Raw genomic sequence first — 27,320 nt, 5'->3', positions numbered from 1 at the left:
ATCCGGGAAGAGCATGGGCGTCGAGCCCCATCTGGACGCGGGTCCGCTCAGTTCCCGAGGGACCACCTGCTGGCTGGCATTGCCATGGCATTTTCTAGAAGTGGTAGGTTTAGTATCAAAGGCAGGAGCTTGGGGCGTCGAAGAGACGAGAGCTTGAGTCGGTGTCTGTTGACATCTGTTTAGTGAGCACGTGCTGTGTGCTGGGACACTGAGCAAGACGGACGGACAGCTTACCCTCCGGGGAGGGGGCCCTGCTCTGGGGGGGGGTGGGATATGACCAGTAAACATGCTGCTTATAACGCAGACCGCTTTGCTTAGCTCTGAGGCCCCACGGGTGTGTGGGAAGCTGCTGTCAGGGGTTCCCCGGAAGCAGAGGGAACAGCAGGGCAGAGGCCTGGAGGCGGTAGTTGGTTCCTCTTCTGGTCACCTCGCCTTCCTTCATTGGCTGAGCGGAATTGGTAGCATGCGTGGTGTGAAGTCACTGTTAGGTTCTGTGAGGGAGGGTGGGTAGATGTGAGTAACTGACTGTAACCGTTACCACTTTGGGTGCCGGCTTGGTGAGCTGCTGTTCCCTCTGTACTTTGCAGAGGACGCCCCCTGGCACAGCCCCGTGGCTCCATGAGAGAGAGAGAGCTGGGGTCGCCCGGCAGAGGACAAGGCAGTCTTGCCCTTCTGTCCCGGGGATGGCGGGCAGGAGACCGTGGTGTTGGTGGAGTGAAGATGGGGGTTGGGGAGGTGGTTGGGGGAGGGAGGAGCCCCTCCTGAACTTCCCCTCTTGCTCCGGAACCCTCCAGCCATGCCAGGGAGCCGTGGAAATTTCTTTCCTGCCCGTGGCGGCGAAGCACCACTCCAGGCGATGGCTCCGGGATTGAAATGTCAGTCCCTCTGGCTGCCCCTGGACACGGGTGCTCAGCTGTCATCTGCTTGGTGCCCACAGCAACTGCCACGGTGTCCTAGAGACAAACGTAGCCGCAAACTGGAGTCTGATGGATCCGAAATTATGTATTTAGTTCACAGTCGGTATAGAGTGCTCATAAAATCTTGATCATGATGGAGAGGCTAATAAACATTTGAGACATAAATATTTGGGGGAAGCAATGGCTCTGTGAAACATTTAGTTGTGGAGTAGTTAGGAGAACAGAGGAAACCAGCCAGGCGGAACTCTCCAGGTACCAATCTGGTGAGTTATATATGAAGGGCCGGTAATGACCTTGAGTGAGCCGTTTTATGGGTGTGCAGACGCTAATTTGGCGGGTACGTTCATGCAGGGCTGCACTGCCTTGGGTAGCTGCGTCACACGGGGCCTCGGGCTGTTTGCCCTTCCCATATCTGAGTCGAGGGGGGCACGGGTGCGATTGGCTGGGGCGGGGGTCACGTTGGCCCACGGAGCACTTTCTGGACTCCGGTGGAACGTGGCACCGAGTCGGCCCTCAGGCAGCCAGGCGCGCACCAGGAGGTGCCCGGGAAGGCTGTCCTGGGTGGAGAGGGTGCCTCAGGGCCCCTGACCTGTCGTCCCGGGGTCTGGCAGCTCTGTGGGAAGGAAAGAGCCCCTGCCCCCCCACACGACGCGCAGCAGCTGGGGGCCCAGCCTGGCCAGGTTCAAATCCTGCGTTGCCATTCACAGGACCTGGGGCAGGTCCCTCCCTTGCTGTACAGACTGGGCTTGATGACGGAGGCGCGAGCGTGGTAAGAAATAAATGAGGTGCTGAGTGTGCAGTGCTTCTGGAAGCTCCAAAGTGGGGACAAGCATCACCCCCTGGCTTGGCCACAAGGATTCTGGAAGTCTGCATCAGCGGGGCGCCAGCGAGTCTGGCGAGAGCGTGGCTGGGGTTCGATGCACGTTTTGGAGCGCGGCCCCCCCCCCCCCCCCGGCAGCTGATCCCCACTCACCCCCGTCCTCCGTGCGACTGGTGGGAAGTTGGAGTAAAGGACTCTTACCGAGCGCAGTGGAAGTTTTAAAGTATGCAGATTATTTACTTCACAAACGTTTCCGTGGGTTTCCCGCTGCCGCCTCCCCCCAACCCCTGCCCCGCCTTTGGGGAGCAGAGCTCCACACCCTGAGGACCCCTCCGGGAGAGACCACGTGCCGAACACGGTCCTTTGTGTCGACGCCGAGGAAGGCATTTGGCTGGAGCTGCCGGCGGTGACGTTTTGTCGTGAGAACCCCGGGGGCTTCTTTTCGGGAGGCTCATCCGTCTCTGTACGAGAGCAAGCTCTCGTATGTCCCGTGAGAGGAAAACGCAGGGGAACAGAACTTAAGCGGACCGGCAGGCGTCTGGGCAGAAGGAACTTTGGCGGCGTCTGTCGGGGTGGCCATGAGAGACAAAGCCAAAGCCGACCCAGGGATAAACCTCTCCCCGCGCAGATCTTTGAGAATCGGAGGCCGTCCTTGGTCCGAGGCCACTCTTCTGCCTGCAGAACTTGATCTTCCGGGGAAAACCCAATCATCCAAAAGCATTCGTGAGTCAGGGCGGAGGGAGCTGGCTGGGTGCCGGCCCACCCCTCCCGTCACCTTGGACCCCGCCCCACCCCGGGGCCCCCGGTTGTATCTGCGGTCCCGCGCAACGATAACGGAAGGCAAGTGGCCTTTGTTATTTGGAACAGAAATGCATCTTCCTGCCGAGGTCCCTTTGAAACATCACAGGACATACCCTGCCCAGAGCCTCCCATTTCCCGATCCCCACCTTCCCCCGTCCTGTGAGCAGGTGCCACAGAGATGTGCCCGCGTCATTGCTTCACCGCTTGCCGGGGTTTGGGCTGAGCTGGGTGGGTCCTCCGGGAGCCGCAAACCCGGCGTGCCCGCAGCGGGTCCTTCAGAGAGAGGCGCCCTTCTCGGCTGCACTGACCCGGACCAGTTATTCTCATTCCGGGTGACTGGCTCTCCTCCCGCAGAAACCACTTCCCTTCTAAGGAGGGGCTCCAGCCCCTCCCCTCGGTGAGCTCCGAGCCACCAGCAGAGCAGAGCCTGGGACAGTGGACAAGTTCCCATCCTGTCCTGCGGGGCCCACTCGCCCACTGGCGGGGTCTCCACCATGCAGGGGCAAAATGAGGAGACGCAGGTTGGCGGGGGGCGGTGAAGGGGGTAAGGACTAGAACTTTCAGGAGGGCGTGACTTTGCAGGTGACTTCACGTCTCCTAGCATCAGGCTCCTTGTGACTCCCGGGGCCACGGCAGTGAACACAACGTTTCCACGGGAGCCCGTGCGAGCCGGGACCTGAGCAGCGCTCACCCTGCTCTGAGGGCAGCCCTGTGCCCAGGCCCCGGGGGAGATGCCCTCAGGATAGATGGCAGGCAGGACTGCTAGGCTTCTGGACTCAAATGACAGATTTCATTCACAGACAACTCTCAACACCCAGACGTTTTAAATTGCAGACCTGTGTCCCCAGCCAAGGACGTGGAAAAGCTTGATCTAGAAGCTCGGGTTTCAGCGTCTGGGTCCGGGGCTCATTAGGAAGTTTAACCCAGGAGCCTCCCCAGATAAAGAGTTTAACCCCGGGTTTGTTTGCAGTGGGCAATTAGGGGGGTGCCCCATTAATGTGTGTTGACTGAACTGTGTCGTCCTCAAAGCCTCGTGCTCGGAACAGAGGGGGACTCTGATGGGTAGGTTGGGGCTGCTGGTGCCGCAGGCTGGCCCTCGTGCGGGTGCGGCCTCCCCGGCCCGCGGCCTCCGGTTGCCGTCGGTCAAGTCCAGGCCACAGCTTGGTTCCTAAGTTGCGTTACTAATGCACCCGCAGGTCAGCCTGGAGTTAGGGGAGGGCTTGGGAGGGGCTGGGGGCTAAGGAAGCCCCTCTCTGAAGCTGCTCCCACGGGGTGGTACTGGGTCCCCGTGGGATTCACCGGAAGGAGGCTCTTTGAATCTGGATCTGTGTCTTTGCTGGCTCACAAGTAAGGGCCTCCTATCCTACTTAGAAACTTGAGAAGAGAGAGAGTGGCCTTTTGGAATGTAGCTCAGGATTTCCCTGAGATGGAACATTCTGGAAAGTCCTTTGAATTGCGCCGGGAAGGCCTCTGCAGCCTCGGCGCTGGAGAGAACGGCCCTTGGAGGAGATGAGGGGTGGAGGCCCGCCAAGGCCCTGAGGGGAGGCTGGCTGGCGGAAGAGACAGGAGGGGCCCCGGGGCCCAGGCGCGGCAAAGAAACTCAGTGAAAAGTGTGCTGAGTGCCCACGCTGTGGGAGAGGAAGGCGGGGAAGTAGGTCGTGGAGGGAACGAAAAGAGGGCAAATGCGGTGCCCACCCTGCCTGCCCCGCGTGACCGCCTGCCTCCACAGCGCGCCCTTCGCGGCCATTGTCCCGTGGCCTTGGCTGCGGTGGCCCCACTCAGTGGCCCTCAGCTCCAACCTACCCATCCAAGAGTCTCCCTCTGTTCTGAGGACGAGGCTTCTGAGGACAACACAGTTCAGTCAACAAACATTAGTTGAGCACCGACTGTGTGCCAGGACGGTTCTAGGAGCCGACAGTAGGGCAGAGAACAGCACAGATCACGTGACCCCAGGACGGGACAGTACGCATAATGGTCCCCAGGGAGGAGGGCTTCAAGGGGACAAAGCAGGCATGTGAGAGGCTGGGGTGTCGCTCCTTCCTGGGGGCACCGGAAGCAGACATCTCAGCAGAGGCCCGAACCCAGTGGGGGTGGCCCCGTGGCCACCAGGGAGATGCACGTTCGAGGCCCAGAACCAGCCTGTGCAGAGGGTGGGCTCCAAGACAGCAAGGAGGCCACGGGGAGGGAGTCAGGAGCCAGGGGCCGTGCAGGGGACGGGGTCTGCGAGCCGCTGGCACCGAGGGCCTGAGCTTAGCGTGTGCAAATGCTCGTCCATCCCTTTTGAAAGAAATCACCTTAAGAGAACATCGTCCTGCAGAATCATCATGGAGCCGGTAGAATCGTGGGCTCTTCGGTCCGGGGGTCCTGGCTGGCGTCTGGCCCTGCCCTGGACGGGCATCGTGGCCGGGGGCAAATTCGCTCCTCCCTCCGAGCCTCCCGTTTGCTCGTCGGCAAAATGGGCCCCAGGTTATAGAACTGCTTCTGAAGACTGTTCGCGAGGAGTAAATAGCACCTCAGACTCACGAGGCGAAGGGAGCCAGTCACAAAAGGTCACATTATTGTAGGACATCACTCAGTGGAATGTCCAGAACAGGCAAATCTACCGAGACAGACAAGCAGACTTGGGGCCGCCCGGGGCCGCAGGAGGCGGGGGTCAGGAGTGAGTTGTTGGCGAACACTGGGTCTCTTGTTAGGGGGGTGGGAATGTTCTGGAACTTCAGAGAGGTGACACTGTGAACGTCCTAAATGCCACCGAATCACACGCTTTAAAATGGTTAACCTATGTGAATTTCTCAAGTACAAACTCAAAAATAAAGGAACAAACGTGCCTCCAGAGAACCAGTAAAGACAGTCAGGCAGGTGGCCCGCTTGGAAAAGTCCCTGCATTTGGCAAACACTCGGGAGCCCCGTGGTGGCCGCCTGGATGCCCGCTCCCGGCGGCTGTGGGTCCCGAGTCCACCTGGGTGAGTCGCTAGCGGGTAGGGAAGCGGGCCGCCTCATCGGTAAAGCGGGGATGCCGCTGACACCTACGTCGCAGGCTCGCCGTGGAGATCCGTGAGGGGTTCGTCTAGACAGCCTCCGTGTGATGCCAGGGGCCAGAACTCATCACGAGGTGCTCTGCACTGGAGCACCCAGCGAGGCCGTGTGCCCGGTGGTCACGGCTCAGAGTGCGGCGTTCCGCGGACCTGAGCTGAAAACGGCTGTTACTGGTGGATGTGACCTTGAGAAGTTCACTAATCACTTTGAGCCCCAGTTCCCGCATTTGTCAAGTGGGGCGTAAGGGTCGCCCCCGTCTCCTGCGGGAGGAGAGTCCACGAGATAACGCTGTGTATCCAGCGTGCGAAGCCCTTGGCAAACGCTATAAATATCGTCTGCGTAATGACAGCCATTTCATCGGAGAATTATCCCCCGCACGCGGGTTTTAGGGTGCACTTCCTTCGCCTTGGCCAAATCATATTTACCAAATAACCCAGGCAACTCATCTCTTTGCTGGTTGCGAGCCGGTCTTTTCAGACTGCATTCTGATCTTTTTTTTTTTTTTTAACCTTTATTTTTGAGAGAGAGAGAGAGAGAGAGAGAGACAGAGTGCAAGTTGGGGAGGGACAGAGAGAGAAGGACGCACAGAATCCAAAGCGGGCTCCAGGCTCTGAGCCGTCAGCACAGAGCCCGACGCGGGGCTCGAACTCACGAACCGCGAGATCATGACCCGAGCCAAAGTTGGACGGTCAACCGACCGAGCCACCCAGGCGCCCCGATGCTTTTCCTTTTTTAAAGTAACCTTTTTCTTGTGATTCTATAGTGTTCTTTTTTCTTGTGATTTTATAATTAGTGTTTTTCTTACTTATAGAAATGGTACATTTTCATTGTTAGAAAAAAAAAGGAGACGTGTATAAAGAGCCCTTTTATTTCCCCTGATCCCTCCCCCGTAATAATCATTACTGCCAATTTGTTGCATATCCTTCTAGATTTACTTCTCTTGTTAAATGTAAGTATTTAACGCTTAGGGGCGCCTGGGTGGCTCAGTCGGTTAGGCGTCCGACCTCGGCTCAGGTCACGGTCTCCCGGTCCGTGAGTTCGAGCCCCGCGTCGGGTTCTGGGCTGATGGCTCGGAGCCTGGAACCTGCTTCCGATTCTGTGTCTCCCTCTCTCTCTGCCCCTGCCCCGTTCATGCTCTGTCTCTCTCTGTCTCAAAAATAAATAAAACGTTAAAAAAAAAAATTTTTTTTTTAAATGTAAGTAGGCTTATACGACGCAGGTTGTTGTAGAACCTGTTTTTGACCTAAGTTTGCGCCTTAGACTCCCCTCCCACGTTAAAACCCTATATCTACCTTATTTCTTTTAAAAGCTGCAGAATAGGAGTATTTGTTAAGGCTTCCTCTGTTTGTGGACATTTGTGTGTATCCGGTGTTTTTCTATTTTAAGTAATTTAGCAGTGGGAAATCTTGCCTGTGTATCTTTGCACTTGTACTGGTATTTAGTCGGAAGAAACTCCTGAACCCAGATGCTCGGCTTCTCTGGGCCTCAGTTTCCCCCATTTGTGCATTGAGAATACTAATTTTTATCTTCCAAGGTAATATAAGGTCACGTCTGCCAAATCTTTAGGACTGTTGGTCGCGCATGGTAGGCACTTGATAAATGATACTTTGGTTTTATTTATCTTTTAATTTTTTTTAGTTTATTTATTTATTTTGAGAGAGAGAGACAGAGAGAGCGTGCCAGCAGAGGAAGGGCAGAGAGAGAATCCCAAGCAGGCTCCACACCAGCAGCACAGAGCCTGACGCGGGGCTTGAACTCATGAACCATGAGATCATGACCTGAGCCCGAGAGTCGGACGCTTAACGGACTGAGCCTCCCAGGCGCCCCCTCTTTGGTTTTATTTTAAACCAGAATGCATTAAATCCAGCTTGGCCACCCAATTCAAGGTAGCATTTAAGATTAGGCCCCAGGGAGATATTTTAGGTATTTTAGTTAGCTTACTTTCTGCTGATCGATAACTGGCCCTTCTTCCACCCTCAGAGTGATGACGCTCTTCTCCCCCGGGGGTCCCGGGGTCCCTGCAGCCTTTTCCTCCCCAAACAGGAGGCTTGTGGATTTGACTGCTTGCTTCGTGTGACAGCACGGCATCCCCCATGCAGTCGCGGGGTGGAGGCTGACCCCGACCGCCGTGTGCACCTGTGAAGGAGAAAAGGGGGGAGGTCAGCCTCCGTCCCTGGCACGTTGGAACCTCTATTGTCACATGGTAACAGTATTGGCTAGAACGTCGTGGGCGATTATTCCACGCCACACTGAGCACATGAGTTCGTGCCTCCTGTCTCTGCCACATACTGCTTTTCCCGTCCCCGTCTTGGAGACCTGCCCCGGCCACGTGGGCCTCCAGCGTGGAGCAAGGGTGTGACTGTCGATGGGGAGTGTGGCCTCTAGTCACTGGCCACTCCCTCCTCACAGCTCCGGGTGCCGAAGCGGGAGCAGAAAGATTGCCGGTGTGAGCCACTGTGTGTGTGTGTGTGTGTGTGTGTGTGTGTGTGTGTGTGTGTGTTCACCTCGAGCGAAATCCGGAGGAAGAGAGGACAGCCACATCAGAGGACTGGCCGGGTGGCTGGCTACTGAGATCCACCGACCGGCAGGGCTCTGACCGTCTCGAGGGGCCGGATGTACGCCCCGGCCTCGCACAGAATCTGGGCTTGCCACAGTGAAGGCGGCAGCTCCCTGCACGAGACCCCCTGCTGCTCTAGCTGGGAAACCCTCTGTCCTCCGGCCTGTAGGAAGGCGGCTCTGAGCACCAGGATGACCTTCCTCCTCCTTTATTTCCTCTTCTCTGTCATTTCCTCCTGAGCACGCACCAACCTCTGACGACAGAGCCTTGAGTTGGGGTCCCAGTTTGCCACTAACTGCATTTAACGAAGCCCTGAATGGCCACCCTGTGCAGGGGGACAAAGTCGGCCAGAGGAAACCCGTGGCTCACGCCCATGTCCAGGGTGCAGGCCGCCCCCCACCCGTCACCCAGGAGGCCCAGAATCCCCCAGGGCGTTCACCCGGGTGACCCCGGGGGCCCTGCACCTGGCTCGCGGGTGCTTCAGACTTCTCCTCACACAGCCCCACAGAAAGGGGGTCAGGGCCCCAGTGTGGCCACCGTCATGGAGCCAGCATCCAGAATTGTTAGTAAAACAAAAGCTGGCCGCATCCCGAGCCCTTTTAATCACCTAATGGCGGGGACATCCGACGCCGGGGCTCAGGTTCCCGGCCGAGGCCACAGCCCGGCCGCTGTAACTACAGCCAAGTTTGGCCCAGCTTCTCTGTATTACGGCCGCAACACGGACGCACACAATTGAAGTATTTGAGAACAATGAAATATGCATGGCTATCAGTGACAGCCCCATAAAGTGCAGCAATTAGCCGCGTAATCCGAGAGAGGGAGCCGGCCCTCGGCAGCCCGTGGCTCCCCATTAGTTAAATGCATTTTGTACGACCTCATCCCATCAAATCAACTAACACTTCCTTTAATTGGTTCATGAATTATACAGCCGTCCCGCATTATAATTTAATCGCCTGTAAACATTCATAGGGCCCCACTGTAAAGCGTATCGCGCTCATTAATTCGTTAATTTCAGCAGATGGAAGGGGAGATCGGATGCATGGTGGCAGAACAGAGCGCCTTGGGCAATGGAATAAGGAAAAAAAGGTGGGGGGCCGTTTAGGTTTTTTAAGGGCTGTCAGAAACTCAATCTGTGAGCTGTCAGCAGCCCGGACCCGTCGCCCACCCCCTCCACTCCACCGGCTGCGGGAAGTGACTGGCGGATTCATACGGAGGCTTGTCAACCGTCTTTAAACATCAAGCCAGCGGGTAAACCGAGCCCAATGTAAATTAATTCTTGTCTTACGGGCCCCCCTTTCTCTGTCCCCATGAATATTTCATGGCGGGCAGCATAAATATTAATTCTAATAGCTCTGCACAGTGGTTATTATTTCTGTTTTATGACAAATATTCATAAAATATTCAGGACCCTTTTTTAGAACATTTACACACTTGATTGTGAATTTTCCCAGTTTCCCGAGGACACTGTAAACATATTGGGGTTCTCTTGATGGACTTTTCCCCATTAATTAATACCACTGCTTGTTAATATTTAATCGGATTTAGGTTTTTTGAGAAGTAAACTCCTAATAGATTGGGGGGCGGGAGGGGATCGGTTTTCCCCTTGAGTCTGTAAAATGGGAGATTTCTGCTCCCAGGAGCCTGTTTCTCTTTGACACCTGGGTGATCTGACAAAGGCTAATAACCCCCTTGCCTTTTTTATCTTGAAAACAATATCTATCTCTTCTGCCTGTGTCTGTTCTCCTCTTACTTTTTAACCGAGAGCTCTGGCAGCAACCCAACTTTACTGTAATGAAATTCTTCGAAGATGCCGCTGCAATATTTATGCAAGGATTTAACATAATTTTGGAGTAATTAAAGTGTGGCTTTAACAAACACAGCGGCGGATTCCTTAGGCAAGGCAGCTGTGATTGGGGATGAAGGAGCTTCTGGAATCCACGTGATTTATCTTGAACCCTGAGAGGCAGCTGCGTGCGGCGTCCCAGCGAGGCACCGCAGAGGGGGTCCCCGCGCACAGATGAGGCGGTGGCTTTGGCCCACGGGGGTCCGAGGTGGGGTCCGGCTAGCCTTGAGGCTGGGGTGCGCGGGCAGCGTCGCCCCGACCCCACTACGCTGGCTCTCCTAGATTGCTTCGGGGTTCCCCCTCTGTGCCCTGATTCTCAGCAGAAGTCTCGGGATGCTCTAAAACCGCAGGGCACGAAGCCAAGTTACTTCACGAATAGGAAGGCAGCGGGGCAGGAAGGAGGGTTCTAGAGCGGCCAGACGGGGAGCCCAGCCTGTAGGCATCACCTGACCTCTTGGGGGGCCTGAGGTCTCGATCCTTGAAACGGGCAGGATCACAGGACTGGGGTCACGTGCCTCTTGAAGCGGTTGAATGGGACAACACGCATGTGTCACACGCTTAGTACAGGTGCCTGGCACGTAGGAGAAGTATGTAAGTGTTGGCAGTGACCGTGATGACGGTGAGAGCCAAAGCATTAAAACTGAAGCCAGGAAGTGAACCACGTTGAGAGGGAGAGATCTGTGAAGGAAACCCCGGCCGTGGAAGGCGTTAAAACAGAACCTTCTCTGCAGCACCTTAAAAAATAGAGGAGAAAAGTCCAGAGGGGAGATTCTGACCGTGGGCAGAGAAGGGGCGAGGCCGAGGGGGTCCGGATGTGGTTATGTCCCTCTTGCTCAGGGACACGGCGTTTGTCCCCGACAGAGCCTGGCTTTGAGAAAGGAAACCTTGAAAGGAATTCACCTACCCTTCCCCGTGCTCCCTGTCCCCTGGGACCGGTGACGAGGAGAGGCACTGGTTTCCCAGGTGGCCCAGGGCACCAGATCTTCCACACCCTGCGCTCTGGTCCTGAGAGCAAAGTCCTGCTCCCGGAGCAGCGCGGGGCGGCGGGATGGGGGGGTGGTAGGGGGGTCGCCCATGGCAGGTTGGACCACAAGTGAAGGCACACGAAGAGGCCTCCTTGGCATCTGTCCCGTTGCTTGCCCTGAATCCCTTCCAGCCGATCCGTTTGAAGTGTAGAAAAAGGACATTGACTCCAGCTGGCTCTGAACCTGGGGCTCTGCGCAGCCCAGCCCCAGACAGCTGCAGCTGAAGCGTGCGTTGGATCCTGGTTTGTGCCGAGCAGTGGGAGGCAGAGACCTCACCTTTCCCCTTCCTCCCTCCCTCCCTTCCCTCCTTTCTTCCCTCCCTCCCTTTTTCCTTCCTTCCTTCCTTCCTTCCTTCCTCCTTCCTTCCTTCCTTCCTTTCTCCTTCCTTCCTTCCCTCCTTCCTTCCTTCCCTCCTTCCTTCCTTCCTTCCTCCCTCCCTCCCTTCCCTCCCTCCCTTCCTTCCTTCCTTCCTTTCTCCTTCCTTCCTTCCTTCCTTCCCCTCTCCCTCCCTCCCTTCCTTCCTTCCTTCCTCCTTCCTTCCTTCCTTCCCTTCTCCTTCCTTCCTTCCTTCCTTCCTCCTTCCTTCCTTCCCTCCTTCCTTCCCTCCTTCCTTCCTTTCTCCTTCCTTCCCTCCTTCCTTCCTTCCTTTCTCCTTCCTTCCTTCCTCCCTCCCTCCCTCCTTCCTTCTTCCTTCCTTCCTTCCTTCCTTTCTCCTTCCTTCCTTCCTTCCTTTCTTTCTCCTTCCTTCCTTCCTTCCTTCCTTCCTTCCTTCCTTTCTCCTTCCTTCCTTCCTTCCTCCCTCCCTCCTCCCTTCTTCCTTCCTTCCTTCCTTCCTTCCTTCCTTCCTTCCTCCTTCCTTCCTTCTTCCTTCCTTCCTTCCTTCCTTCCTTCCTTCCCTCCTTCCTTCCCTCCTTCCTTCCTTTCTCCTTCCTTCCCTCCTTCCTTCCTTCCTTTCTCCTTCCTTCCTTCCTCCCTCCCTCCCTCCCTCCTTCCTCCCTCCCTCCTCCCTTCTTCCTTCCTTCCTTCCTTCCTTCCTTCCTTCCTTCCTTCCTCCTTCCTTCCTTTCTCCTTCCTTCCTTCCTTTCTCCTTCCTTCCTTCCTTCCTCCTTCCTTCCTTCCCTCCTTCCTTCCTTCCTTCCTTCCTCCTTCCTTCCTTCCCTCCTTCCTTCCTTCCTTCCTTTCTCCTTCCTTCCTTCCTTTCTCCTTCCTTCCTTCCTTCCTTCCTCCTTCCTTCCTTCCCTCCTTCCTTCCTTCCTTCCTTTCTCCTTCCTTCCTTCCTTCCTTCCTTCCTCCTTCCTTCCTTCCTTTCTCCTTCCTTCCTTCCCTCCTTCCTTCCTTCCTTCCCCTCTCCCTCCCTCCCTTCCTTCCTTCCTTCCTCCTTCCTTCCTTCCTTCCCTTCTCCTTCCTTCCTTCCTTCCTTCCTCCTTCCTTCCTTCCCTCCTTCCTTCCTTCCTTCCTTCCCTCCTTCCTTCCTTCCTTTCTCCTTCCTTCCCTCCTTCCTTCCTTCCTTCCTTCCTTTCTTTCTCCTTCCTTCCTTCCTCCCTCCCTCCCTCCCTCCCTCCCTCCTTCCTTCCTTCCTCCCTCCCTCCCTCCTTCCTTCTTCCTTCCTTCCTTCCTTCTTTCCTTTCTCCTTCCTTCCTTCCTTCCTTTCTCCTTCCTTCCTTCCTTTCTTTCTCCTTCCTTCCTTCCTTCCTTCCTTCCCTCCTTCCTTCCTTCCTTCCTTTCTCCTTCCTTCCTTCCTTCCTCCCTCCCTCCTTCCTTCTTCCTTCCTTCCTTCCTTCCTTCCTTCCTTCCTTCCTTCCTTTCTCCTTCCTTTCTTCCTCCCTCCCTCCCTCCCTCCCTCCCTCCCTCCCTTCCTTCCTTCCCTCCTGCAGATTCACAATGGATTGAGATGGTCAACTGCACGGACACTAGAGTGGGCTTCCCGGGTTTGAATCCGGGCTCTGCCACTGTCTTAGGGTTCTCCAGAGAAACAGAGCCAATAGGATGTGCATTGCATACAGAGAAAAAGATTTATTATAGGGAATTGGCTCATGCAATGTAGAGACTGGCAACTCCCAAGATCTGCAGGGCGAGGTAGCACAAGCTGGATGGCTTGAGACCCGGGAAGAGCCAGAAGGCAGGAAGGCCTTGGTCTGAAGGAATCTGAAGTGGGGCCTGGCGACCCTTGAGGATAAGGGCACATGATGTCGATCCCACCTCCTACCTCATTAGATCTGAAGACAGGAGCAAGCCGTTATCCACCACTGCCCCCCACCCCCCACCCCACACTTGAAGCCATCAGAGAGGAGGAATTCAGGGGACGGTCAGTCTTTTTGTTCTATTCAGGCCTTCTTTAACCCACGGGATGTGGCCCACCCACAGCAGGGAAGGCAGTCTGCTTCCTTTTTCCCCAGCGTAAGTGTTAATCTCCCAAATATTCTCACAGCTACACCCGGAAAAGTGTTTGACCTAATATCTGGTACCCTGTAGCCCATTCAAGGTGACACATAACATTAACCATCACAGCCACCTCCCAGCTGGCGAATTTTGGCAGGTTGCTGGACTTCTCTGCCCCTCGGTTTTCTCAGCTACGGTCACGGAGGTGATACTCCCCCTTGTAAGGCTGTGACGAGGAGGTGACCTGAGCTAAGACCTTGGGGTCTTAGAAGAGCGCCTGGCAGGGAGGCCCGCGTGGGGATCCTGCTGTCATCACACGCTCAGCACTTGGTACGCATTCTTGTACTTAATCCCGGAAATAACTTGGTGAGGTCCTGTCTCTTTGTAATCCGCATAAACAGGCGTGGGGGGAGGGGGGGGAAATGGCTGGTCCCGCAGTGAGCTGGAAGGTGACGCCAGAACTTGAGCCCAGATCTTTCTGCTCTCAGAGCCCGTATCTTGGCCACTCTCCTCTCTCCGAAGCTGACCGTCGGTGGGGGGGACACGCGGGGACGGAAAGCTGCGGTTCACTCAAAAGGGACTGACTGTTTAAGGCTCCTGCTACCTCCCAGGGCACACGTCACCAGTCGGGCCCCTCAGGAAGCAGACGCTGAGATGGAGAAGGGAGCGTAACAAGCTCGAGGAAAAGCCAACAGCCGAAGCAGGGAAAGGGGCTGACGCGGGATGGGGCAGGGGAGCCAGGAGGCCAGGAGGCAGGTCCGACCTGCTCCTCCAGCCCCGCAGGGAGCTCCAGAGCGAGGCTCAGCCACCGAGGGAGGCTGCGCTAGCCAGGACCGCTCGGAGCCCAGTCGCAGGCCAAGGGCCGCCCCCAGAAGAGTGTGACCTCATTCAAAAGCTTGGGTTAAAAATGCCCGTCGGCCGGTGAAGGGATAAACGGAATGAGGCCTGTACGTACAATGGAACACCATTTGGCCGTGAGAGGGAGCGGAGCTCTGTTGCAGGCTTCGGTGCGGGCGAATATCGAGAACGCTGGGCTGCGTAGAAGGTGCCGGCGCGCAGGCCCGCGTGGATGTTCTATGTTGTTTTTATGCAGTAAGGGCTTTAGATGGATTGCCATGTTTAATCCTTAAAATAACCTTGTGGGGTCCCTCCTTCCCCCCCCCCACCCCCCATCGATTATCCTAACTGGAGACCTGCAAGGCTGCATACTGAATGATTGTATTTAAGCGGAACGTCCAGCATTGGCAAATCCGTAGACAGAAAGTACAGCCGTGGCAGCCGACGGCAGGGGGGAGGGGGGACAGTAGGAGGGACCGCCCACGGGCAGAGGGTTTCCCTGCAGGTGATGAAAATGTCCTAAACTTAGATCGTGTTGATGGTTGCCCAAGTCTGACTACACTAAAAATCATTACACTGTATACTTTTAAGGGGTGAATTATATCTCAGCAAATACGCCAGAAACATTGACACAGGGTGCAAGTCCCTGAAGACAGTTACAGCTAGAGGCTCTCAGCTGACCACACCCCTTACGGCTGAGGCCCAAATTCTTTCTTTAAACAAATTTTTTTTCATTTATTATTTACTTTTGAGAGACAGAGATGCAGTGTGAGCGGGGGAGGGGCAGAGAGAGAGGGAGACACAGGATCCGAAGCGGGCTCCAGGCTCCGAGCCGTCCGCACAGAGCCCGACGCGGGGCTCGAACTCACGGACCGTGAGACCGTAACCTGAGCCGAAGTCGGACGCTTAACAGACCGAGCCCGGCGGGTGCCCCACAAATTCTTTCTCAAAGGCGGACCTGGGGGCGCCTGGGTGGCTCAGTCGGTTGAGCCCGTGACTCTAGATTTCGGCCTCAGGTCATGATCTTGGAGGTTCATGAGTTCGAGTCCACGTTGGGCTCTCCACGCTGGCAGTGTGGAGCCTGCTTGGGATTCTCTCTCTCCCTCTCTCTGCCCTTCTCCAGCTCCCTCTCTCTCTCTCTCTCTCTCTCTCTCAAAGTAAATAAACTTTAAAAAAAAAAGAGCAGCGCTGGGGGGGGATACGGGAGATGTGACAGAGTACCTGTGTGTCAGCCACACCTTGGGGCAACTGACAAAACATTCACCAGCTCACACGTCCTTTCGGAACGGCCGCTTAACCAGTGGGTCTGGACTGCTGTCCACACTGGCAGACTTGAGTGCGGATCGGTGTGGACCCACGTTCCTTCCGTCAGGGCGGCCCCGAGCCAGCGGGTTGTTGGTGGAACCACAAGAGCCCTGGGTACAAGCTGGAAGGCGTAGTGGGGTCGGCCGGTGCCCGAGGAAGACGGCGGGTTTCCAGGAACACGCAGGAACTTCGTGTCATGAGCGCACAGAGGGGATCAGCAAGGCCCCCCGCAAACACAGACCCGGAGCCAAAGGGTGGCCAGGGGAGAAGGGAGTCAGGAGTGTGGACCCGTGTGGCCCCGCCACCCGGAACTGATGGCTGGCTGGGTGAGCATGGGTGAGCGCACAAAGTGGGGGACAAGGTGGGACAGAGGGTCCGCCTCCCGCCAGCAAGACCCCATAGAGTGCTCGCGCGTCCCCGGGTCTCCGAGCTGAGAGCCGCCCGTCCGGAGGGCGCCCGGGGCCTGGCACAGACTGGCCGGAAAGCCGGCCAGCTTTCCACCTGCCTGCTGTCCTTTCTGCCTTAAGCTCCGTCGCCTCTTTGGGAAAAGTTTGCAGAACTTTCTGACTTCCAGTGATTTACATTTCATGATTGTCTAGGGAGCGTCCGGGTGGCTGTGTGCAAAGGAATTACTCTCTTCCCAGCGGTGAGGGAGGCAGAAATTTTAAGACGGCTTTAAAATGGAGACCGATTATGCAGGAATTTGATCCCCGGGTCATTCGCCTTAAACCCAGACCGCTGCATTTTGTGTGGTGCCTGGTAAACTGCCAGGGAGCTCGCTAATTTACCAGGTAATGACAGCCAGAGAGAATGTTCCTCTTGCCCCTGGAGAGATTTCAGACACAGCCAGGGTGGATTTACCGTTATCAATTATGCACACTTTTCAACAAGAAATGGCCAGCGGGAGCCTCTTTTTTTTTTAAGGAGCGGGTAGTGGCGAGCGAGCCCCGCAGCAGCTGCCTGAGGGCAGGAGGAAGGATGCTTGGGGTTTTTTAAATGAGGGGGAGATGTTTGGCCTTTAGTTTTCAAATTGGACACATGTCAGAGGAAAAAAACACACCTAGTAAAAATTTTCCAAGCCTGGCCAGGGCCGTTTCCAGGCTCCGGGGAGGCCTTGTGTCCAAACTGTCTCCAGCACCCGGCTCTCCTGGGCACAGCGTCTCTCGCGACAGCCGTGGAGGGTCCTGTGGCCCAGGGCCGGGGGGGCGGTCCCCGTGATGGGGCGCTTCCCCGTCAGGCCTCCCACGGCTTCACGGTCAACACCCACCGGTTCACCGCGTGTTTATCTGGCCCTTACCACACGTCCTGCGCAAAGAATGCAGACAGGGCAGCCGGGCACCTGTCCTCGGACGGCTAAGGCCCGGTGTGTTCAGGGGTGTGGATCCTTCTGCAGGTGACCTAGTTTTCATTGTTTTTAAATATTTTGATAGTCTGTGCATAATTCACTCGCACCTTCTATGCAGCCCCCAGTGCAGTTGTCTCTAGACACATTTGCTGCCTCTCTCTCTGCCCTCGGACTAGATGGGGTTCCCGTCCCGACAAGTTTAGAAAAAATGGTCACTCCTGCTTTGTGCCATACAAGCGTCCCGTGCGTTGCCACCGTATGAGGACTGTTGAGCAACAGCTTCAGTGTTGGCACGACCTCTCTGGGATGTCACGGGCACACATCCCAGTTGAACGTGAGCAGATCAGGGGCACCTGGGTAAGCACCCAACTCTCGGTTCCAGCTCAGGTCGTGATCTCACGGTTCGTGGGGTGGAGCCCCACACCGTCAGCGCGGAGCCTGCGTGGGATTCTCTCTCTCCTTCTCTCTCTGCCCCTCCCCCGGCTCACACATGCGCGCTCGGGCACAGACGCCCCCTCTTTCTCTCAAAATAAATATGTAAACATAAAAAAAGATGAGCAGATCATTCAAGTGCTAATCCACGGTGTCGTTTTGCTTTTTCTCCCTGGTTCCCCGCATCAGTGGTGGCCATTGCGAAGTTCCCCTTTAGAGGTGGCCCCTTGATTATACTGACCCGAGAGTCACTACAGCAGACACGGAACAGTGAGCTCTGGGTGTGTGTCAGCCCCTAAAAGAGGCTTCAAATGGCAAAGGCCGGGTCTACACCTAAAGCCGGGGTAGCGTCATTGCCTTCCGGCGGGCTCGGCACAGCCCTCCGGCTCCAAACAAGTTGTGGAAGGAGGACACAGTTTGAGCCTTTCTCAGGAAACTGTTTTCCTAGGTCAGCTCATCCCAATTGAAGCATCAAATTTGGAAATACAAGGTAGTTTGGGATCTATCTGTGCGTCTTTCCATATGTCATTTGTTGTGCATGGAATTCACATTTTTACGTATTCTGAGTACAAACCGTTATCGAGTGTACATTTGTCAGATATGTTCTCCCGGTCCATGGCATAGCTGTCATTTTCTTAATGTCTTCTGAAGTGCAGAAATTTTTAGTGAAATCTAACATCAGTTTTTTGTTTTTTTTTTATTTACGGATCACGGTTTTTTGTGTTCGATCGAGAAATCTTCAGCACAAGATCACAAAGATCCTCTCCTAGAAGTTTAATAGCATTAGGTTTTATATTTAGGTTTATGGTTTGTTATGATTTGAATTTTGTGTATGGTATGAGGTCTGGGTCAAGATTAGTACTAACATTATTTGCATTTGGACGTCTAATAGTTCCAGCACCACTGGGTAAAAAACCACCTTTATCCATTGAATTGTGTTGGCTTTGCTGAAAAGTAATTAGCAAAGGTAAAGTTACCTTTGCTGAAAAGTAATTAGCTATATCTGTGTGAGTCTATTATTACTGGTCTCCATACTGTTTCTTTGATCTGTGTGTCTGACCTTTCACTAACACTCATGCTGTCCTGACTACTGTAGCTTTGTAGTAAGCCTTGAGATCAATTTGTTCTCATTCAACATTGCTTTAGTGATTCCAGTTCTCTTCCAGAAACACTCCCCATATAAACTTGAGAATTGTGTAGAACCTTCAGAAACCTTTGTTGGAATTTTGGATGGAATTGCATCAAATAATGAGGGGAGGATTGACATTTTAACATTATTGAGTGTCTGAGTCCATGAACATGGTATAACTCTCCCATTTAGTTCAATCTGATTTCTTTCATCAGCATTTTGTAGTTTTCAGCACACAGATCTTATTCTGTTAGCTTTATATCTTGAGTATTTCATTTTTTTTTTTTTTTTTTTTTTTTTCAACGTTTTTTATTTATTTTTGGGACAGAGAGAGACAGAGCATGAACGGGGGAGGGGCAGAGAGAGAGGGAGACACAGAATCAGAAACAGGCTCCAGGCTCCGAGCCATCAGCCCAGAGCCTGACGCGGGGCTCGAACTCACGGACCGCGAGATCGTGACCTGGCTGAAGTCGGACGCTCAACCGACTGCGCCACCCAGGCGCCCCCAGTATTTCATTTTTATACAGTTGTAAACGGTACTTTAAAATTTAATTTCCAATTGTTTATTGCTAGTATCTTGAAAGTCTATTTTTTGTACATTGATTTTGTATCCTGTGAATTCACTAAATTTACTTATTATTGTAACCTTTTCAAAGATCTTTGGTACTTCTATGCATATGATTACATCATCTACAAATAGAGACAATTTTACTTCCCTTTTAATTTGTATGCACATTATTCCCTTTTCTTGTCGTATGGCATTATCCAGGACTTCTGGTATGATGTTGAATAGGAGTGCTGAGAATGGACAACCTTGCCTTGTTCCCAGTCTTAGGGTAAAGTATTCAGTCTTCCACTATTAAATATGATGTTAGCTATAGTTTTTTTGTAAATACCATTTATTGGATTGGGGAAGTTACCTTCTATTTCTAGTTTGCTTAGAGTATTTATCATGACTTGATGTAAAGTCTTGTTAAATGCTTTTCTCGCATCTTTTGAGATGATTATACGGTTTTTCTCCTTTAATCTAATATAGTAGGGTGAACTACATTGATTGTTTTTTGAATGTTGAATGAGACTTTTCTTTCCCAAGCAAAACCCCACTTAGCTATAATTATTACTTTTTTCATGTATTGCTGGATTCAGTTTGTTAACATTTTAGTGAGCATTTTTGCTTCTATATTCATGAGGGCTGTTGGTCTACAGTTTTCTTGTAATGTCTTTGTCTGGTTTTTTGTATCAGGGAGAGGCTGCCTAACAAAATAAATGCTATTCTCTCTTCCTCTATTTTCTTTTTTTTTTTTTTTTAAGTTTATTTATTTTTGACAGAGATAGAGCATGAGCATGAGCTGGGGAGGGCCAGAGAGACAGGGAGACACAGAATGCAAAGCCAGCTCCAGCCTCCGAGCTGTCAGCACAGAGCCGGACATGGGGCTCAAAGTCACAAACTGTGAGATCGTGACCTGGGCTGAAGTCGGACACTTAACCGACTGAGCCACCCAGGCGCCCCTCTCTTCCTCTATTTTCTGAATGTTTTTATAGCATCGGCATCATACCTAGTTCAGAATTAGGACTATTCTATGGTTCACATTCTCTGGTCTGTCCGTTTCTTTGTTCACCTGTGTGTGTTCAGAACCTCATTAAACTGTAAGCTTATTCGAGGCCAGAGAACCGCCCCTCACCCTGCCTTCACCATCATGTCTATAAACTACACCACAGACCTTTATGTTTTATTAAGGTAAGATACACGTAAGAGGAAATTTACTATTTTAGCCGTTTTTAAGGATACACTTCGGTAGCAGTCAGTACATTCACGGTGTTGTGCGACCTTACCACTGCCCACGTCCTGAGCTTGTTTCATCTTGCTCAGCTGAAACTTTGTCCCTGTCGAACACGGACTCCCCACCCCTCTTCCCACACCCTGGCTCCCACCCTCGTTGGGAGCCATCTACTCGTCTCTACGAATTGGATGACTCTAGATACCTCCCGGAAGTGGGCTCATATGACATCCATCCTTCTGCGTCTGACTCATTTCACTTAGTGCAACGGCTTCAAGGTTCACCCATGTTATAGCAGGTGTCAGGATTTCATTCCCTTTTAAGGCTGAATAATATTCTATTGTGTGTATGGACCACATTCTGTGTATCCACTCATCCATCAATGGACGTCTGGGTTATTTCCATCTTTCGGCTACTGTGAGTGATGCAGCTACAAACTTGGGTCTGCAAATACCTGTTCCAGGGTCTGCTTTCCCTCATTTTGGACACACACTCAGTGGAACAGCTGAACCGTATGGTACTGTGTTTACTTTTTCAGAGAACCGCACCCAGCAGATGCACCATTTTCCCTTCCCACGAGCAATGCGCTAGGGTTCCACTGTCTCCGTATCCTCGCCAACACCCGTCATTTGCTGGGGGTTTTTTTATAATAGCTATCCAAATGAGTATGAGGTGGTATCTCATTGTAATTATACCATGGTGCTTTGCGTAGAGCTCTGCCCCTAGTGGAGTCTCATTGCTTGAAATCAAGAGGCTAACGAGGGCAGGGCCCCGCCTCTGGGCAGTACCGGATGCCATATTTACTTCAAGTCAGTATGGAATGTCACCTCCTTCCATTTACCAAATCTACGCATGGGTCCAGAGAAAGTTCCACCCGTTTAGCTTCCAGTAAATTTAGCTTTGGAGCACGTGGTAAGCTTCAAGATCTTTGAGGAAGAAAGCTTTCTTTGCTCCCCAAACAGAGCCCCAGGCAGGGTGGCCAGAGGAGGTACCCTGAGAGTCAAGAGATCCCAGCTGCCATTGGGTATCTGGCACCAATGCCCTGGGTGACAGAGTACGAGCCCTCACCTCTCTAAGACTCAGTTTCCCCACACTGTGCACTGAGCAGATCGGATCAGAGCAGTGGTTCCCAACCTTGACTACATACTACAGTCACCTGGGGAGCCTTTAAAAATCTCCATTCCCAGGCCTCACCTTGGGCCACTTGTAGGTAAACCTCTAGGGGGGGGACGCAGGCCTCACTATTCCCAAAGCCCCTTCGATGGTTCCAGGGTGCGGCCAAGGGCGAGACCTGGGATTAGACCGTGGTTCCCATACCTGCCTGAGCGTGTGAGTCGCCTGAGCTGCTGATCTACAAACACACCCATCCCGGCCCCTCTCCTGGAGGTTTTGCTTCGGCAGCTCTTGAGGGGGCTGCCCGGAGTCTGTGTTTCAGACACGTTCCCCCCAGTGATTCTCGACATCAGACAAATTCCGGAACCGCGGGATTGGAAACTGCTTCTTCAACCTTGCGGTGCGACCTTGCCCCTCCCTCCCGAGGCCTCCACCAGCCCGAAGCTCTGCACAGCCCCCCAATCCCCAAAGTAGGTAGTGCCCCCACCCCTCCCCCCCCAGTGAGTGAGTGCTGGCACCCCCATACTACAGCAGGAGCGCTTCTGCCCTGCGCCCCGCTTTGGGTATTCTTGGCCACCTCTGCCGTCCCCGATCCCCGTCCCCGGGCCGTGTGATTGTAAACGAGCCACAGAATGCACAACGCAGGCCGGGCGGGGTGCACGCTGGCTTGGGCTCCCCACTCCAGCCTGCCACCCCGCTCTGGCGCCGTGGCTCCAGGAGCCTGGCTAATCAGAAGCTTCCAGCATGGAAGCACGGCTCCTTCTCCAGCGAGGCTTCTCCCAGCGACGTGTTTCAAGTACCAATTTGGTGTCCTTGTGCCTCTGATCTCGCCAGCCTTTCAGAAGTCATTCCCTTGAATGACGACAAGCAGTCTTGATACGCTGGGTTAAAAATCTTTCAATTGGGGCTTGTTTGTTTATGAAGCAACATCAATTATCAGGGATTTCCAAACTGGCTCCCTTTCTACTGGCGTCGGCATCCAGAGCGGCACCGTCAGCCGCCAGCCACAGTGACAGCCGTGTTTCGGTGTTGCTGTGGGGCCTCGCAAGTCTCGGGGGTGGGAGGGGGGCCCTGCGTGTTTGGAGCGTAAGGGATAAAAGCTCGTTGAAACACCTGTGCTCCCGTGTGCAGACGCCCCCCGATCTCGCTTGTTTTATTTGGTGGCTGTTATTTTGCAGCACGTTGTGGATGGAAATCATTATCAAGAACCCGCGCGGGGAAGAGGTGGGCTTGCGAGGCTGCCGGCCCCCCCAGGCTGCAGGGGAAACCACCGCGCTCGCCCTGCGGAGGGCGGGCAGCCGCTCTCATCAGGCGCCCGGGAGGGCCTTCTTGGCCAACTGGGCAGGAGCAAACGTAAGCAAACAGCCTGGGCAGAATGAGGGAGAGAGAAGAAAGGCAGTCAGAGAAACTGCCTTGAAGGAGAGAGCCTTTTGCTCAGGGACTCACTTTTTTTTTTTTTTTTTTTTTTTTTAAAGTTTACACGTTTGGCAGAAGCCAGGGGCGTCGGGGAGACTGGGAGTATTAGGTGTCCTTTGGAGAACAGTTGCAGGAATCCCAGCTCAAACCAGCTTAAGCAAAAGAAGAGATTTATGTATTCGTGTCAGGGAAATATTGAGAGGTGTGTCGGCTTCAGGCACAGCTTGATTCAGGGCCCCAAACGGTGTCTCTGGCCACCTGTCCCCCCTCTCTCTCTCTCAAGTAGGCTTTCTGTGGGCCAGGCCCCAGGCAACCCCGGGTCCCCTATCATCATCTCAGCAGCCCCAGCAAAAAGGATGCTCCTTTCTGGCAAGCCATGGTTCAGCCCCTCATTGGCCTGGCTTGGATCGGCTTGCTTGCTGATTGTGCCCAATTGCTCTGGGCACAGGGAGCCCGCGCCCCGACTGGCCACGCCCGGGCCTTCCTGGTGCGTGCGCAGCCCTGCAGCCCCAGGATGAGTTAACTTCAGACAAGTCACAAGGATGAGAAAGGATCAGGGTGGCTCCCCGGGGAGAGTTGGGACGATCAGCAGGCATCTGTAAGCTCAAGGAAGCAGCGAGCACAGCAGGAGGAACAGCCCAGCTGTGCCCCTGTCCTCGGTCGGCCACGGCCACGTCCTTCATCTCAGTAAAACGGGAGGCGTGGACACAGATCAAAGTGACTCATAACCAGTAAAAATAATTTTTTTAATGTTTATTTATTTTTGAGAGAGAGAGAGAGCACGAGCAGGAAGGGGCAGAGAGAGGGGGAGAGAGAGAGAGAGACAGACCATGAGGGGGGAAGGGGCAGAGAGAGAAGGAGACACAAGCCGAAGCAGGCTCCAGGCTCTGAGCTGTCAGTGCAGAGCCCGACGTGGGGCTCGAACTCACAAACTCACAAACCTGATGGTGACCCCACTGAATCCCGTGTCGCAGCCCACACAGCGGGCAGGTCAACTTGGGAGCTTACTGTGATGCTTGGCACACAGCGGACGGCCAATAAATGCACGTATGAATTAGAGGATGAGTGAGTCAGCAGGGAGTGAGCAATGGAATGTTCCAGAAGTTCATTTTTTCTCAGCGTTTATTTACTTTTGAGAGAGAGAGACAGAGCACAAGTGGGGGAAGGGGCAGAGAGAGAGGGAGACACAGAATCCGAAGCAGGCTCCAGGCCGAGCTGTCGGCACGGAGCCCCACTCAGGGCTCGAACCCACAAACCGTGAGATCATGACCTGAGCCGAAGCTGGGCGGCTAACCGACTGAGCCCGCCAGGCGCCCCAGAAGTTCATTTTTTAAAAACAAACTGGGATGGTTTCACACCAGAAGACGGGCCCGGATTAGACCTGAGGGCAGGTGCCGTGAACACTTGGCCCTTTGCCAACCCCCCCTCCCTCCCCCCCAGAGCACCAGCCCTTCGCCCTGTCCCATCTGCCAACCCTGGCGCCATGGCCATTGGGGCTGGATGAGTCCTCGTGGTGGGGGCTGTCCCCCTTGTCCCAGGATGTTGAGCCGCGTCCCTGGGCCCCACCCATTAGCTGCTAGTAGCATTTCCTCCCTGTTGTGACAACCACAAATGTCCCCTGTGTTGCCAAATGTCTTCTCGGGTGAAAATCACCCGGGGTTGAGGACCTCTGTCCTCCGGTTTTATGTAAAGAACGGGTCCCATTGCCAAAAGGGGGGGACTGGGCCATCTGCACTAGGGATTTCCGGGAGACCTGGGTTATCAGAAGGGGGCGCCCTGTCTTTCCTGCTGGGCTCTGATCTGGGCTGTTGACTTTCGAAGGCCCTGCTCCCTTGGGTCCAGGGCTCCTTTGTGAAAGAGGGAGGGCACGGGCGGCCAGGGAGCCCGAACTCTCGAGAAGGCTATCCCGCGATCGTAGAGATGACGCTATGGCACCGCCTGCCACGTGTGAGCCCCGAGCGTGCGCCAGCCCTGCGCTGAGCTGGGCACACGCTTTGTGTCACCAGATCGTCAGCACCAGGGAGCGATCATTAGCCCCATTTTGCAGCTGAGCAAACGGAGGCTGAGAGGGTGTGTGAGTGGCCCGAGCGTCACACAAAAAAGTCCATGGTGGAGGCGGACTGTAACCAGCTTCCGTGGCAGGGAGGCCTCGCCCGTATCTCTCCCTGGTGACGCCGGAGACCTTGGTCCCCGGAGCCCCTGAGAGGTGGCTCCTGGGGCTCCACTCGCACGCGGGGAAGGTGCCGGCCCCGCTCTCAGGTGCCGTGAGGCCAGCCGGGGTCCTCCCCAGCTGACCGTGCTGTCGTTCTCTCCCCGCAGGGTGTTTTTCCTGAACGTGCCATTAGATTCTATCATCGAGCGGCTGACCCTGAGAAGAATGGATCCCGTCACGGGAGAAAGGTTTGTGCCAGGCTCCCGGTGGTTGGCCGTCTGAGGGCTCAGCCGAGACCACTGCAGGATGGGTCTGGGGCTGCCGCTGACAGAAGACTCTAGAAGGAGGGTTCATCCAGCCAGTTCCTCTGGGCAGTGCCTGTGGACCCTGCGCCAGGAAATGCATGTCCGACGCGAAATACCCTCCCCGTCCCAAGTAACAGTTCTGACCCCGGCATGGGAAGTGGCTGGATTGGGCAGGTGTCCCCGGGACGCTTCCGAAGGCCCCTTCTCGCCAAGACGCACTGCAGATGTGACTGCGAACCAGTTCACCTGGGGGCCGACCCACGGTCACGGGAGGTGAATTGTGAGCCTTATTCTGCGGTCCGGCCAAGTTCAAGGACTGTGTTTGTGTTGAGACGCAGTTGAAAGTCCCCACGATCACTAAAAGCTAGAAGCATCCATCCTCCCTGGTACACAGGCCACATTTCTTAGTCCCCCGGCCACGTTTCTGGGTCGGGACTCCGGAGTGGGGTGGGGGGTGGGGGGCGGCAGGAAAGAAATACCAGGAATTTTCTACACCATAGGCTGATGTCTTATCCTTGGTGCCGAGGGACGGTCTCGCCGACCCAAGTCAAGCACAGTGGCCTTCATGTTGCCCCGCCCCTGGGTCCCGCCCAGCAGTGACTGTCTGTGGCCCTTGCTGTCCCCCGCACTCACATTTATTGTCACAGTGCCCCTCTCCCCCACTCGGCCACGAGCGCTATGCGCACGGAGCCAACGATCGTCCCGCTTGCCCCTCTGTGCCAGGAGCAGACATGATGCCAGAGGGGCAGCAGACGCTTGGTAAATACTGTTTGGAGGGAAGAAGGAAAAGGAGGAAAGAAGGGAAGGACGAGAAGGAAGGAAAGAAAGGAATTTGGGGGGTAATATATTCTACTCTCTCCGCCGGTCACTGACCTGCACCCTCACCCCCGGGGCAGGGACCACTCTTCGGGTGCTCCAGGGGGAGCACCAGGGCCCCACCACGGGTGTGCACCCAGCTGGTGTGCCGTAAATGTTTGGTGGCGGTGATGGGGACCGATTGGGTCAACGGTGGGACAGAAGGCCCGTTCTCCCCCCCCCCCGCCCTCTGGGCGGGGCCACGGGTCACCTGCTTCCCTCCTCTGTCGTAGGTACCACCTCATGTACAAGCCGCCCCCGACCGTAGAAATCCAGGCCCGCCTCCTGCAGCACCCGAAAGATACCAAAGAGCAGGTCAAGCTCAAAATGGATCTGTTCTACAGGCATTCCTCGGACCTGGAGGAGTTCTACAGGCAGGCCATCGCCATCAACGGGGACCAGGACCCGTACACGGTCTTTGAATACATAGAGAGTGGGATCATTAACCCCCTGCCCAGGAAAGTCCCCTGATGGCTTCCCAGGGAGACAAAGTCAGCCCCCACCCCAACCTCCCGAAACCTCAGCCAAGCCAATAAAGTGCGCTGGGTGCAGTCTCGGGTGTCCTGGAGGGGAGGACGCTGGAAGGCCGCCCTGTTTCGGGGCCTGGGAACACAGGGCGGACAAAGCCCAGGGAGGCAGTGGAGCACAGCAGGGCTCCGGGCTGTGCGCCCTCGGACGAGGCACCGAACCCTCGGAGCCTCGCTTACAGCCAAAGCCGGGGTGGTGACCGTCCCTGCGGGCGGGGCGCCCGGAAAGCCCTCAGCCAAGTCCCTGGCACACGACCAGCTCTCAATAAATGGAGTTTTAAAGAGCCACCACCTCGGGGGCCCCTGGGTGGCTCAGTCGGCTAAGTGTGTGACTTAGCCGACGGCGCCCCGCCCGCCCCCCGGCGCCCCGCGAGGAGATGGTTTTTAAATTTCACCTGCCCTTTGCTAACTTAAACAGGAACAGCCACGGGTGGCTTCGTGGCTGCTGTGCTGGACTTTGCAGTTCCAGGCACATGGGACTGTTTCTGAGGATGGACTAGAGCCGCTTAGAAGGCCTGCTTTCAGGCAGCGCCTCTGGGGCCGGCACGGCTTACAGCGCACTTGTGTAGACAGCAGGCGGACGGCACCGTGCGCTCCTCTTCCGTGGGCTCCCCCTCCTCCCATTATTCCCTCTCCTCGTCACGTAGGCGATGTGCCCATCAACAGAAAAGCACGCTGAAGCCACAGAGGGGAAGGGACTTGCTTAAGGTCCCCCGGACCCACGGCCACACCCGAACCTGGTGTTCTG

The 27,320-nt window shown here is 54.9% G+C and overlaps 1 protein-coding gene across 3 annotated transcripts in view; it reads left to right on the top strand.

The window, feature by feature from the left end:
• AK8 (adenylate kinase 8) overlaps nt 1-26,856 on the top strand; it is a 124,908-nt gene extending 98,052 nt beyond the window's left edge. For all 3 annotated transcript variants that reach the window (XM_042913981.1, XM_042913982.1, XM_042913983.1), the window contains 2 exons: nt 25,053-25,133; nt 26,279-26,856. In XM_042913981.1, the coding sequence (XP_042769915.1) occupies nt 25,053-25,133; nt 26,279-26,516 (319 nt within the window). In that variant the 3' untranslated portion in view covers nt 26,517-26,856. The remainder of the gene's footprint in view (nt 1-25,052; nt 25,134-26,278) is intronic.
• The last annotated feature ends 464 nt before the right edge of the window (nt 26,857-27,320 follow it).

This window comes from Panthera leo, chromosome D4 (genome assembly GCF_018350215.1).
Source record: "Panthera leo isolate Ple1 chromosome D4, P.leo_Ple1_pat1.1, whole genome shotgun sequence".
NCBI lineage: Eukaryota > Metazoa > Chordata > Mammalia > Carnivora > Felidae > Panthera > Panthera leo.
Note: the sequence above shows the minus strand (reverse complement) of the source record. Positions and strands in the feature narration are given on the sequence as shown.